At 38.1% G+C, this 15,711-nt stretch overlaps 1 protein-coding gene across 1 annotated transcript; it reads left to right on the top strand.

Moving 5' to 3' along the window:
• The first annotated feature begins 2,518 nt into the window (after positions 1 to 2,518).
• Positions 2,519 to 4,838, top strand: LOC129774560 (aminopeptidase N-like). Its single transcript, XM_055778321.1, has 3 exons — positions 2,519 to 3,450; positions 3,509 to 3,804; positions 3,874 to 4,838. Exons 1-3 carry the CDS (start codon positions 2,678 to 2,680, stop codon positions 4,482 to 4,484), a joined length of 1,680 nt encoding a protein of 559 aa, XP_055634296.1. The 5' UTR covers positions 2,519 to 2,677; the 3' UTR covers positions 4,485 to 4,838.
• The last annotated feature ends 10,873 nt before the right edge of the window (positions 4,839 to 15,711 follow it).

The following is a 15,711-nucleotide window of genomic DNA, read 5'->3' as shown; positions in this document are numbered from 1 at the left end:
AATTAACACAACACACATACCGCTGAATCTTCTTATCTTACCAATACTGAGCCAGTAAGCCACATTATTTACCAATTATCCACTGGTGACAACCTAATTAGGTATATCCTTCCTGGGAGCACGAAACGAAGCAACACATGCAGTTGACCTTCCGCTGGGGCGCAGATGAATTTGGCGAAGTGAATGAAAGTACATAATTTATTGCAATCCTTTGGTGCTCATTTATCCATTCGCAGTGCACAAAAACTATTCTCGCCTTCATTCATGAGATTAAGAGCTTTCACGGAAACATATATTGCAAGCTGTTGGGATTTACGTGGATCATAAATCAGGAAACAACGCCAAAGGGATCAGGGTAGGTGCCAGCATTTCGGTCTATCAGCTGGTGGATGATGGCGTTGGAATCGAATTCCAAACGATTTTGCCAAACAGCATGAAAGCGGGATGTGATATAGATATTTTCAAAATATTTCGTGGTTGAAATTATTTTTTCCGCATAACATTGGCGTAAGCATAACGCCGAGCAGTGCAAGAATGAGGTACAATATTACAGGTGGTGGTTCTAAATGACATGTAATGACCAAATGAGGCCACATATACATTATGGAGATGTTATACGAACTCGGTCACTCGGAGAGTGTAACAGAGTGTGCTATTTTGTGTGCCAACAAGATGATGATTTGTCTTGCCGCATAACAGCGCAGGAATGGAAGGATTAAGATTATTCTTGGCTCTTATGATGGTTTCCGTTGTTTACGGACTTTGAAGATGTGTGATACGTTCCTCGTGAGAACCTCTCGATTGCTGCTTCAATGATGTCAACCTGCAGATGCTGGTTTGTTTGCTTGTTCGTTGGTACGTTTACATTTGGCTGAAGCAAAGCGAAGATGTATTCAAATACTAGAAGATGGAATGTTTACCTCTGCTGTAAACCACAAATGTGTAATTTAATCAAAGGGACAGAGCCTGTAATCTTAGGGAACTAAACAAAGATGTACGTAAAAGCCGCATCATTTCCAAGAGTTAGTTTTTGGTTTTAAATTTACTTTTCTCCTTAAATTTAGATAACAAGGTTCACAAAATTTTATTCTCGGGTTGGCTTCTATTTGTTTTATTGTGGAATTTAGATCAACCGAGTGAAGAGCGCAAGGTGTTTTACACTCGACAAAAAAATAGAGAAATAGAGTGCGAAGTTGAAATTTTTAGATGCGTTTGATGTAGAACTATGTCTTTCAGAAAGGGTGCCATATCAGAGAACAGGTCTACATTTCGATTCCCTATTCCCTGAACGGTTTAAATTAATGAAAACTGAAAGCATTCCCATTTTCCCATACATTCATTTTGCCGATTTATGTGTTTACCTACCCGTGCCGTCAGTAACGGGCAACTAATAAATTCGTTTCTGCCCGATATCAATTTCTATTTGGTTTAAAAACCATAAGCCAATTTGCGGATATGGGAGAGTACCCAGAATTTTGGAATATGGGCATGCACTGTTTTTATTTAGATACAACGTACCATTCATGGAAGTATGCTTCCAATTCCCAGTAGAAACACCTTATTGTGACATATGGTGTGGTTCGATCTCACCTCAAGCGGAATATAGGAGCTGAAATGTTTATAGTTTGTGATCGACATCTGAGCGAGAAGGAGAAAGTTTGTCGCGAGTTGGCAGCGCAGTTCTGTCGCAAAGTTTTGAGGGAACCAAATACTTGTCCTCTCAAATGTTCAAACGGGGCTTTCTTGAAAATCTTGATTCCCCCTAATAGGGGGAATTCTATGCAGAATTTTAGCTTAATCGGACTTCACCAATTAGTGTCGTACAGCCGTCAAAGTATGAGTAAAAAAATGATGCCAAATGTCTTCAAACTGCATAAAACGTCGATATTTACTGTTATCTCAAAAAATTGGTCAAATTCTATGTGTTAAGTTGAAGCTTTAAAATGATGAAATGACATCCCATATTAATGTGTTGATTTTTCACAAAGTTACAGCATTTCAAAAAATACCTATAAAAATCGACTTAACATTTTTTTTTGCCGAGCGTATTTTGAATATATAGTGCGAATACGTAATGCAGTACATTATTTCTTTACAACCATAAGAAAATAATATCGCATCGGGTTCAAAGTTGAGGACTAACACAATAGTAACATAAGATTTTTTTCTGAAACAAAGTTTTGATAATCCCACGGAATCCCTTTAACATTATTGAATGTGTTCGCTCTTCCACATCAAAAACCTTTTTCTTCGGAGCAGTGAAAAAAAATCGATTGTCTTGATCACACGACATGCCTCTTACCAATTAGGAAGATTAGATTACTGAGTGCAATTCAGGTACTTCGCCACAATGCTTATCGTTATCTATGCATCGACAGGTACTTCAAAATTTCACTTTCAAACCCTAAAAGAAGCCAGTTTTATGTCTCACATCGCGCTGAACGGTCTGAACATGGTGCCGAATGTGACCCAAAGATATTTATTAGTGCTAATCGCGGGTATTACCGTTTCGGCGATCAGTCCACTTCGGGAGTGCAGTTTGATCTCATATTCAACTCACGCATCAAATCATCGCGAAATCGACCGCTCCTACTTCCTTCCGACAAACACTGTTCCACTCAAATATTTCATCCATTTGTTGACTGATGTGCATGAGAACAATCGGACATTCCAGGCGATGACCGAAATCCATTTCGAGGTGGTACAACCAACGATGAACGTGACGATGCACTTGCAGGAACTCGAAATCCAGTCGACCGAATTGCTCACAGTGGGGACCCAATTGGTGTTAGATAACCCACAATTCAAAATAGATACACGAATCGAACACGTTGTTTTCATCTGCCAACGCGAGCTTGAAGTTGGGGAATACATCCTCAGGGTACATTATAGCGGTACGATGAGAAACTATCAGAGCGGTTATCTTGTATCATCTTACCGAAATGAGAAAGATGAGGTGAATTACGTTGGGTCAACTCACTTTCAGGCCACTTTAGCGCGCCGAGTATTCCCGTGTTACGATGAACCGGGTCTCAAGGTTCCCATCACGCTGTGGGTACAACACCACAAAAACTACAGCGCTGTGGCGAATATGCCGGTGGAATTGCGTCAGCCTTCGGCAGATTACCTTATCACGAAGTTCGTTCCGACGCCGAGAATATCGACTTATCTGTTCGCATTTGCCGTCACAAATTTCGTAACAAAGACAAGTGGCAAACATAAGGTTCTAGCGCGCCCTAATGCTGCCGAGGAGATGGACTATGCACTTGGCGTAGAGATTCTCGATGTATTGGGTAACTACACTGGAGTGTCGTATTTCGACTTCATGCCAAAAATGTCACAGATTGCCATTCCTGATCGAGGCAGCGGGGCGATGGAAAACTGGGGTTTGGTTACCTATGGGTGGGTTAATTATTCTAGATTCTGGATATTGACAAGATGTATGACCAGGTTTGTTCTTTCAGTGAACCTGTATTGCTATTCACCCCAACTTGAACGGCTTCCGTAGTCGGAAACGTGTCACCATAGTTTTCGCGCATGAATTCGCCCACCAGTGGTTCGGGAATCTAGTCAGCCTCAAATGGTGGGATTATATTTGGTTAAACGAGGGGTTTGCGACCCTGTACGAATACTACGCAACCGAGCTGGCCTATCCTGAGCTGCGTTATTGGTCGCTGTTCAACGTTGAGGTTCTCCAGCGAGCACTGGGTCAGGACGCCGGTAGAAGTGTCCGACCAATGAACCATCCGGTAGCATCACAGGAGGAAGTGTGGAGATTGTTCGATGTAATCGCCTATCAGAAGTGTACGTGAAGAGGGTGTATCAGATTCATTCGTCCAACTAATTGTAATTTTGTTCGATATACTTTCACAGCTGCATGTGTTCTCAACATGTTTCGTCAAGTTATCGGCGAGGATAGTTGGAAAGAAGGATTGAGCAATTACTTAAAAGTCCGACAATTGAACAGCGCTACGCCAGACGATCTTTACATAGGACTAGACAGGGCGATCAAAGGACGGAAAGTGATTCCAGAAGGACTCAATCTCAAGCTGGTGATGGAGTCGTGGACAAATGCTCTCGGATATCCAGTGCTGAATGTTCGCCGTTTATACAACACTGGAAGTATCATGCTCTCACAGGAACGATTCCTAGCCGATGATCAACTCCCGGACGAACACGTTTGGTATATTCCCTACAACTATGTCGATACTCGCGTTCCGCAGCCAAAAAGCAACCAAATTGAGTGGCTAACCGAGAAGGCAACGATTATCACAACCCGCACTGCGAAGTCCCGGTGGATCGTTTTTAACCAAGAACAATTTGGATACTACCGCGTAAACTACGATCAAAGGAACTGGGAGTTGATAATTGAGGCTATATTAGATGATGGGTATTTCCCCCGATATATTGCCTATCAGCCCTGGGCTGCTGCCAACAACATTCTGAACTACTTTTACGGTAAACTACGCGGTACTGAACACTAACTTGGTTTCCAGAATTTCGTCAATGAAACTATCTCCGTGTACGAACTGTTCCTGGTGGGTGACGTGACCGAGTACGAAACAACAATTGTCAAGTACTTAAAACAACTTATCACTAGTTGGGCCTGCCGATTGGGACTGTGGGATTGTTTGTGCAAAATGAATGCCAGAATGGGGCAGGAGATCGAAACGGGCATTGCGGTTCATCCAGATATAGCAGCTGTGGTGTATTGCTACGGTTTGAGCAACGGAACACATAAAGAGTCGTTGTTTTTGCTCGATAAGCTCTTCACTTCCAATAATCAAGCCCATCGAACGGATATTATCACAGCGTTAGGTTGTACCAAAGACGCGCAAAGTGTGAAGGAACTCCTGTTAGTGATCGAGTCAACTAAGATAAATTTCTTATCAACCGAAAGAGTACAAATTGTTGGGGCAATTGTTGCGGGAGGGCGGGAAGGTATTGACGCTTTGATCGAGTATTTGATGACGGTGGATAATGCCCATAAGTTGAGGGAGTATGATTCGGAAATTATGTCTGTAGTTCTCTGTGTTATGCGTTTGTTTTTATTTTAGCATCTTAGGAGACGAAGCATTTGATAATTTGTTTTTGAGTATCGCTTCTTCTTGAATGGCGTTAACGTTCCCTGTGAAACTATTGCCTTCTCAACGAATGCATTAACTAGCGTCATTCATTAATACTTAGTTGAGATTTCTTAAGCCAAATAACACGCCTTGAATGTATTCCGAGGGGCAAGCTTCTGAATACGCGTGACCACAGTGCAAGTCGAAGGAAATTTCTTTGACGAAAAATCCTCCGGCCAGGACGGGAATCGAACCCGAACACCCGGCATGATAATGTGAGACGCTAACCACTCGGCCACGGGTGCACCATTTTGAGCATCGCATGGTACACCAATAATGCCTATGAGCGAGATTTGTTGGAGAAGCTTCTGACAAAGCTGGAGGGAGTGATTTCAGAACAAACTGTTGACACCGCACGACTGAAATATGAGGCCAACGCCGACTGGTTCCACACTCTGGAGGGTTGTGTCGGTTGAGTTCTTCGAGAGATACGCTAATGGAGCTATTTGAGCGTCGCAATAAACAAAGCCTACGACACAAATTGGTTGCTCGCATTGGTTTACTTACATTCACATGCATTGTGACATTAACAGATGTTCAATACATTTAGAGTTTTGAAACCTTTGAACATCTTGAATTTTTTAAACGACATTGGACTGCACGTCAAAGAGCTGCGTTTTGGTGTACATTCAAAAGTTTTAAACTTTCGGTATTCAAGTGTTCTGTGTTTTATCTCATGAAAATATATCTAGAAAACAAACAGATATATCTTCCTGAATTTTTTATACTTCAAGTAGAAAAATCACAGCTTTCCGTTATTAGCTAAGGTCTTATTGATCTCGACACCTTTATAACCATAAAAAACTAAAACTTTTAAGTGTTAATAAACATTTGAGATTCGGTACATTATTTTCCGATATATTTTAAATAAGTACCATTTGCCGTAATAATATCCAAAATCGTTTAGGCGATTCCAACATTATGATTTTTTCAGAATGAGGAAAATAAAATTTTGGATTCTTAATATATAGGGCGGACTCGGTTAGATATAGTGTATATAATCGAGTCAAAAAACAATTTTTTATTTGTTTTTTATACATGTATCTTTCGTTTTTTTTAATATAGAACAAGAATTTAGTTTTTGATCAATTTCCTTAAAATCAGAAGACACCTTTCTCACATGAAAAAAATAAATTTATCCAGAATCTCTTAGGAGGTGATAGACAATCATATTTTATGAAAAAGATCCTTGTCCTTAATTTGAACCTAAACATTCATAATGAACTTGATTATTTCTATCAACCGAATTAAAGCCTGCTTTATAATTTGTTCATTGACACCTAACTTCTATTTTTCTTAATTCCAACGCAATATCGTTATAAACAATGTCTGGTGACAATTCAATCAAAATCTTCAAAAATCACGATTTTTACTCCACTGAACTTATAATAGCCAATTAAATTCCACTATAACGCTCAAATATCACATTTTTTTAAAATAATATTTTCTCTAACTGTATATAATCGAGTTCAAAATGCTATAAAATCAAATCATATATAATCGAGTCTATGTATACTGGACAAAAAAAAAAATAGGAACAGAGTGTGAAGTCGGAAATTTAAAGTGATTTTTGACATGCTGTAACTTCGTGAAAAATCAACGCATATCGATGGGATGCGCATCATTTTGATGCTACAACTTTCAGGTATTAGAATATTTTACTTGGGTGAACCGCGGGTAATACGGACAGTGGGTGTAATATGGACAGGTGGTTGATTTGTATAGTTACATTTTGAATTTCAGATTTCTGTTAATGAGAACACCTTCTACATGTTATTCTACAATATTTAAGCCACCCTATGGCAATGAATACTGATCCAAAGTGAAAAAGGGAAACAAAAACCGAAAATCATACATGATTCCGCATGTTTAGCTACTTCGATATTAAGCATTTTGAGTGGTTAAATAATAAAATTCGCTGGTGATTATATTTCGGTTTGTGAGTTAACAGAGAAGTGATATTAGGTATGTATGGAAAAGTGAATTCATTGTTGAGTGGAAAATTTAAATTATTGAAATAATTGTACTGGTGGGCAGGGTTGCCACATATACAGAATATTCTGTATTTTACAGATATTTTGCCAAATTTCAGATACAGAATCTGTATATACAGAATTACAGATTTTCAGCAAAAAAACAGAATTTACAGATTTTTTTGAAATTCAATTTTGAATATTAAATTTATTACAGTGTATACATAGATACCTTGATCTATAAAAAAGTTGGACGCAACGCAACGAGATGGCTTTCGTTGGAGGCAGTTATTAAGCGAAATCTTGAGTGATTTGAAGAGTTTAAAGTATTTTTTTTTCGTTCCAAGTTTTGTATGATCATAATCAATTTGCCAATCGTATATTGACTCATTTAAACGACCCTATGACTAAACCGATTATACTGTTCCTAAACTTTGTTCTACTGCTCATCAATAATTTCAATCATTCCTTCAATCAATTATAAAGTTCTCAATTTTGCGAACTTTATAATGAGAGAAGACTGTTATTATTGATCATGTTGGGTAACTCATGCTTGGAAAGCTACGTGCAACGATAATTTAGAGGCGAAAACTTTCCTATGATTATTTTGTTGTATTGACACGACTTTAACAACCCATAAATAAGAAAAATAAGCTCATAGTGAAAATAAACTTTTATTTTAATTTTTTTCCTCTAACTTCCCGATACAGATTTTTTGGCTAAAAATACAGATGTACAGATTTTTTTTAGAAAATTTTACAGATTTAAATGTGGCAACCCTGCTGGTGGGATAAAACGGACAGTTGCCAGTGGGAGTGAGATGGACTGTGAAAAGTCTGTTTAATCTATTCCTTAGGAATCCCCTGCGTCTATAAATGGAAATCAAATCGCCAAATGTGGACTGTTTAGAAGCTGACTGGAACCAAAAGCAAAATAGTCGAGGGTCTGTCCAAATTGTCCATACTGCTGAATAGCACGACATCACTTCTAGGTGGATTAATTCTATTTTTTCATCATTTAACGTACATTTGTGATGAGTTCAGACCTATACGCTTCATATATTACAAACCTGTCCATATTACCCTCACTATATGTCCATATTACCCGCTTCGACAAAAATGTTGTACTTTTCGGTCTGTTTTAATTTCAGTAGAAAACATTGAAAAACACTTTTTTTGTTTAATATTAGGCCAATTAGGTAGAAAAACAGTATATTGAATTGCAAGAAACTGCATCAAAGTATTGGGAAACATGAGTTTCCAAACATATAATTGAAGTTCTTCTTAACATGTCCGTTTTACCCTCACCTGCCCTACATATTTTTATCATGGTGTGTGTAGGTGTAGTTGGCAAAAAATATCGGGAAGAAATGAAAAATCGATTTTTCTTTGTTTCAAGTTGTTTTGTTTGTTTCAAGAATATTCTGGACTAACAAAATTTTTTGCTAACCAATTTATCAGCAAATCCAATTAACCTTATCAACCAGCTTTTATTTGGTTCAAAGAACGTTCCTGTAGGATCTTCCCACACAGAGATATTTCAGTTTGAATAGAAAATTATCCCTTCGTCTTTGATGATGAATAATTCAATAAACAACCATCGCACCGCAATTCGAAAAGCAGTTTTGAAAACTCCAATAAATTCCGCACAAGGATAATTTCGACGAAAAAAAAAAATTATTATAAATTTTTTGCATCGATTTGAAAAAAGTGTCAAAAACAGGATTTTTATAGTGTTTTACATAATCCACTGTAATTCTGCAAATATCTCAGTAAATCTTCATGTTTGCAGGCAAATGTTTAGCTTAGTGTATTCCCTTAACATCTGTCAACGTTTCATATTGATACGTTCAGCCGATCTTTCAAAGTTTGGAGTAAATTAGAGGAGCATTTAATAGCAAATCTATCAGAAGTCAAAATCCTACGCGACTCTTAGATGAATGATTCGTACCTTTCGCTCGACTACGTCTTTCAATGAGGATGCTAAATCATAAAACATATAACGTTTTTATAAACAAAACTAACGTCAATAACAATTTTCTCTACGAACAAATGTTGATGATTTACATATCAATCGAATCGAAAGTTCTCTAAGGTTGTCATTTAAGCATGTTTTTGATTAACTAATCCGTAAACGTTTTAAATAATGAAAATTGTATACATCCCCATTTTCCCATACATTTGTTCGGTCCGTTTGAGTGCTTTCTTACCCGTAATCTCAATAAGGTTCTTTTCTCCGTCCAGATAATTTCTGAGCAGAGTTCTAGTAGATGAGTATAGAGTAGACTGGCTATTCAATAACGATGAAAATATTTGATCGAATAAAGTCAAAGATGTTGAACATTTGAACTCATTTGAACATTGAACATTGAACAACACTGTGCCTCATTTTTATGATTACTCCCATAGTCATCTGAATGGTGTAATTGACGAATTTCATGCCAACTCGTCCTCAAATTTTTGGTACGTAGGTTTACGTCATTCGGGAACATATTGGGGTACAAATTTAAAATCGAAAATCGAGCACATCATGAAAATTGTCCAATTTCAAGCGCTTATTGCTCAGTCATTTCATAATAAATTGATAAGATTTTCGCGTCAATCGATTTCGGCACTCCATAACAATTTTTTGAATTGAAGAGGCATTTTTAAATGGCAGGTGCATATGGCATCGCATGATCTGGACGGCCAATTGGCATCACCAAAACGTGAAATTATGCGTCCCTCAAATTTCGTTCGCAATATGCCCATGTTCGGTCGTGTTGTGTGGCACGAGGCGCCGTCCTGCTAAAACCACATGTCATCCGTATCCATATCTTCAATTTGTGTCAAAAAAAAAAAAATCGGTTAACATGCGGCCATAGTGCTCACCTTTCACAGTTACCGTCTCGCCGTCCTCATTTTCAAAGAAATACGGCCCGATGACTCCACCAGACCATAATGCGCACCAAACAGTGACTTTTGGTGGATACAATGGCCTCTCAACAATCACGTGTGGATTTTATGAGCCCCATATACGGATATTTTGGGTGTTCACATAGCCACCGAGCTCGAAATGTGCCTCAACGCTGAAAAAAATTTGATGTGAAAATTCAGCATTTTGCTGCTGTTGTTCGTTCACCCAATCGACGTATGCTCGACGCATTCCATGGTCACCACGCTCTAATTTTTGTACCAGTTGGACTTTATATGGATGTAGGTGCAAGTCCAAATGCAAAATTCGCCACAATGATGTGTTTGACAAGCCCAATTGCTGAGCACGCCGTGGAATCGAAACATTCGGGTCATCCTCCACACTGGCAGCAACAGCAGCAATATTTTCGACCGAACGCACATTACGATGATGCACAGGTTTCACAATATCCGCTACGGATCCAGTTTGTTCGAATTTACGCACTACATTAGCGATTGTGTGCTCTGTAGGCCGTCCATGACGACCAAAATCCGTCCGTAATGCTCGAAAAACATTTGCCGGGTTTTCATCATTTTTATAGTATAATTGAACAAAATTAACACGTTGTGCGATGCTAAAACGATCCATATTGTAAAATGGCAGACATTCAACTAACGATATGACGCTTTGGTCGACAGCTATGTCAAACGGTTGTCAGCGCAGGGCTGTATACTTTCGGAAGCCCGAAATGGAAAACCCTGTATTAGGTGTTGTTAGTCCAATTAAAACCCGCATTGGGTTGAATAAACACTCAGACCTTTTCTATTTCAAATGTTTTTACTGATGAGAAAAATTGATAATAGTGTTCGGTATAGGTAATTATTTTATATTACATTGGCGGGTTTGTCTTTATTTCATCCATACATAACACAGGAGGCATCTCGTCTAGGATCACAGAGGGCGGTTTTCATCATATCTCGTTCCACTTCGGCATCTTTTATGTGATACGCACCATCCAACGACTGTTTACCATCCTTCTATTATTGGTGGATCACACCATTGAGGAAATTGGCGGATTCCTTCGGTTGAAGGAGGCCAAGATGATAGCTCAGGATTAAACTTGTATGGAGAATAAAAAGCACTTGGAATACAATCTACACTTTAGGATTTAATTTCGATGCTTCTCTTACAAATGTTGGATTTGGAATAAAATATTTCATTAGTAGGGATCATCGGATGCACACATTTGTTCGTATTCGCTCGGCTTTTGTTCGTCATCAGGATATGCGGCTGTCTGTATTTGTTTCATACACTACCCATTGCATGCAAGACGGATTGGAAGTGGATTGGATGGGAATAGGATAGGGATGGACATGGAATTGACATGGGACAATGGAAAATGGGACAATTCCTCATCATTCGCGCTGTCGGTCGCGAACAATCATCATCACTCGGTAATGATTGATGGAGTGAACAATCGATACCGAACAACTAAACAAAATGGCCCTTTTCAGGGCCACCAAATCCTTATGTAATGTAATGTATTTTTTCAAACATATCCAAAATCAACAGATAGCCTAACGAAATCCTACGTCAACTATGCGGTAGTGGCTCGGACACATCTCTCCTGTAATTTTTTTTATGAAAATTTAAACAATTTTCAACATTTCATCCGTTGACCCTATAGTTTTTGAGTTATATTTTTTTGTAAAAAAAAACAATAAAAAAAATTGGTCTTTCCAAAAAAGTAGTCTAATTCTTTTTTGAATATTTCAAGTATGCAAAGTGGCTTAAAAATCCTATGTGTTTATACTCACTACGTTTCGCTGCTATCTGAGATGGTGATGCGAGCTCCTAAGACGAGTTGGCATGAATTCGTCTCATACGTCTGGCATTCATCATTGGTCTGGAAATCTTGGTGGTAGTCTCAGTTCTAGAAAAGACCGCTTCAGCTGGATCTGATGTCACCATCCCATCCCGTCACAATTCTCACTGTCAGCCTAATGAATGTGATGGAGTGAATATAGCTTGTAATCACTTGTTTTGTAATGATCAAACTTACAAAATTACTTCTCCTAGGGGTGCTCATACACCGTTTGGCCTAAGCCAAATATTTCACTCATTTTGGCAGATAAAATTTGATCAACGTGTACTGATCAAATATATTTCACACCAAATACAACACGCAAATATTCAGTTTTTGATGTCTAATTTTTTTTTCTGATCTGTTTGTTAAACTTGTCGGTTACGTGGTTACTTTACCTTAAATACTTTAGTCGAATTTTTTCCATGTTCGATGTTTGATATTGTTTGCCAATAATTATACATAAAGCGTGGCAAATAAAATAGTGTTTGTACAAATTCCAAACCAAATTTTATCTGTGGGAAAGTGTCAAATATTTGACCTTATGTTTACGAACACTAATTTGATAACCTTGAAAGGAATCCAATGTTTATGAGATTGTCAAGTGATTTTTAGTGAAATTAAAATCAGTGTTCATTGAAAAACAAATTAACATTTTCTTTCTACGATCAAAAAGATTGAGGAAATTGAAAAGATCGATCTCTGCGTTTCTTTTGGAGTAGAATGAATTGATCCGAAAAATCGAAAATCGGAGAGGAAAAAATTGATCGCCTAAATACCGATCCAAGATCGCCCAATCCTATTCACTAGCACTAACTTGACATCCTCGAAAGCAATCCAAATGTTGAAATTATGTTTATGAAATTTGTCAGGTGGTAAGATTAAAATCAATGTACACTGGAAGAAAAACTCCAACATCGAAAAAATCGAAGGGAAAAGATCGATCCAAAAAATCGGAAATCGAAATGGAAAAGATCGATCTTCTGAAAATCGATCCAAGATCGCCCAATACTACCGGGAAGACATACAGATTTACTATGGAACTCGCTGTGGCGAATAATCCGCACCGCGGATCATCGGGGTTCTACTGTATTCTGGCAAGAGAGTGGGTGACGAAAGCACAAACCACGCACATATGAGAATTTTGTTTATGTTTCCAACTGCTCGACTTTCGACTCATAAAATGAGCGACCGGTGCTGAGTCTCGCACTCACTTTTTAGTACAACACACCATCCATTCCCTGAACCATTCTCCTGGCACTCTCACACAATCCCAACCGCGAAATTCTCAGTGTCTCCAGCATTGTTATGCTGTGCTCCGTTTGCAGCATAAAGTGGCGAGACTACCGGCGATGGGCCGATGAGATTCAGTGCGGGTTCAACATTGAAACGTTTCGGTTACTCCCATGGATAGGTTTGAAGGCGGCGCGTTTTCCTGAGGCCCTGCATGACGAGCTTCATGGTGAGTATTCGAGTAACCCAAACAACGTCGTCACATGAAACGATTATACGAACGTGTGTGGGGTTGGGAGAGGATAGCCGCCAAGAAAAACCCATAAATCCACCCGACTGGTTCAAGAACTTTGGTGTTGTGTTTTGTTTTTGTTTCTTGCGATACAGTTGTCCTCTCAGGACTAATCGATTAATACACGTGAGACGATGAAAAGAAGTTGGCGGAGAGTCAAGAATGTTGAGCGACTCGGGGCAATACACAGAGGTATGTGGTAGTGACAACCGAGGTGAGCCGGTGCTAGGATAACTGAACGACTCGTAGTTACTGAGCTGTTCCTAGCGCTGCCTCAGCGGGATTTGAAAAACACGGATAAATTGTGCAACCGACCCGTCTCCTTTGCCACTATGTGATAGTATTCAGTGAGGCTAATATTCCGCGCCCTCGGGAGATTTATGCGATGCAAATTACTTAAAGTGATCCATTCAATTTGCAACAGAGCTTGCATAGATGATGAATTGAGAAGAGATCAATATTCATACATCGAGCAAGTGGAATTCAAAACAAAAACTAGGAATGAATAAAATGATCGATTAAAGCCGACCGATGAATAAAGGTAAATAGAACCGGTAAAACGCTCACGTTGATTGACGGTTACCTCTTCACGTATCAATATTTAATGACGAGAAGACTCAATAAAAGGGACCTTATGTTGACTGTGGTAATTGAATACTGGCGAACTGATATGAGCATATAGAGTGCTGAAAATGTGATGGATGTAGGTGGGAACAGTTCAGTGCACGTAGCGAAAATTACTAGTTTATGCCTTTTAAACTTTTTTTTACGTATCACACCATGTTACTTGTATCGTATGTTGATAAATTTGTTTCACATTTGCTTTACATAGATTTGAACAGGAACGCTCAAACAGCTCTACATCTACGTATAAATCTTAAATGTTGCAATGGTTCGAATTAATACTTCTGTTTCAATCAAATCATATGGAACAATTCATATTTTTTTTCCTTTCTTTATTAAAGAGATTTTCAGCCAAAGGCTAGTTCATCTCTACACACTTCATATTAATCCAGATAATTGGAAACCTCACGCATTTATTTACCAGAAATACAGTTCTATAGTGAAGTATAGTGTCCTTTGAGACATGAATATACTTATTTTTGACTCAAAACTATTATTATTGCATACGTTACTATGGAAGATACTCAGGGTGCCCTTATCAAAGTTAGGTAGAGTGTTTACCTTAGGGGCTGCTTGGCCAATCAACACTGTTGTTTCAATAAAATTTATGAATTGCTTTGATTGCATTGAAACACGGAATCATCCCACAAGCTGTGGAGCATACTAATGTTCTGCAGTGATTGCATGGACGCGAATTAGTTTGCACGTATTGCATAACAATACCTGTTCGGATTTACCTCAGAAAATGCACCACAATTTCGGAGCAGTTTTAGTAGCAGCTCAAACTGTAATTTATTAATTTTCAATTTACAATTACGTTAACAGTTTGATTTCGAATAAAGCTTACATTTTATAGTTTTTTCCCAGGTTCTTGTACTACAATGCACAATCAGAGATGCCAACCTTCCTGATTTTTCAGGATTTCCCAGACTTTTTGGCACGCTCCCTGATATCCTGACAAACACTCAATTTTCCCTGGTTTTTATAAAATGATTCTGATTTTTCCTGATTTTTTAACTTTTTGCTTAATCAAAAAAAATCCATATAAATATACTGGGAGTTTTGCTGGTTGTGTATGAGAATTGTCATAATAGTCTACATTAAAAAGCTTTCCGGTCCGCGCTTATATAATGTTTACTCTTCCTTTCGATTATACTTTATCTGTTCGCATTTTCGAAGGTACAGTGTCGACATTTTTTGAATATTGAAGTTAACGTGAAATAAATATAATCTATAAGAATCATATGCTCGAAGGTTCTCGCAATTCATTCTCAATAAACGATACAGGTTTCATTACATGTTCGCAGCAAATAACATCCAAGTATAACAACCGATGTACAAGAATTTTAGAAGTAAGAACGTGTAAGCATCTTTTTTATTAAACTGTAATTATTATTAAAAAGTGTTTTATTTCTTGAATAATATATATTAAATTGTTTGTAAAGCAAGAAGTTGCAAGAATGATCCATGAGACACGACAAATGAATTAGCAGGTTCACTACATATCTTTAAAATCTCCATTCATGTGCATCAGTTGAAATATGGTTACGTAAATCGTTTCGACTTGTTTCATCTATGCATTGATTTTTTTAAAAGCAAATCGTTGCGGGTGATGAAAACGGGTCATTTTGAACAATCCGACTGACCCGGTCTTCACCTGAAAAAAATTATGATCTGGTTCAGGTGGTATTGGAGAGGAATTCTGTT

This window comes from Toxorhynchites rutilus, chromosome 3 (genome assembly GCF_029784135.1).
Source record: "Toxorhynchites rutilus septentrionalis strain SRP chromosome 3, ASM2978413v1, whole genome shotgun sequence".
NCBI lineage: Eukaryota > Metazoa > Arthropoda > Insecta > Diptera > Culicidae > Toxorhynchites > Toxorhynchites rutilus.
The sequence above is the reverse complement of the archived record's forward strand: the minus strand, read 5'-3'. Positions and strand labels throughout refer to the sequence as shown.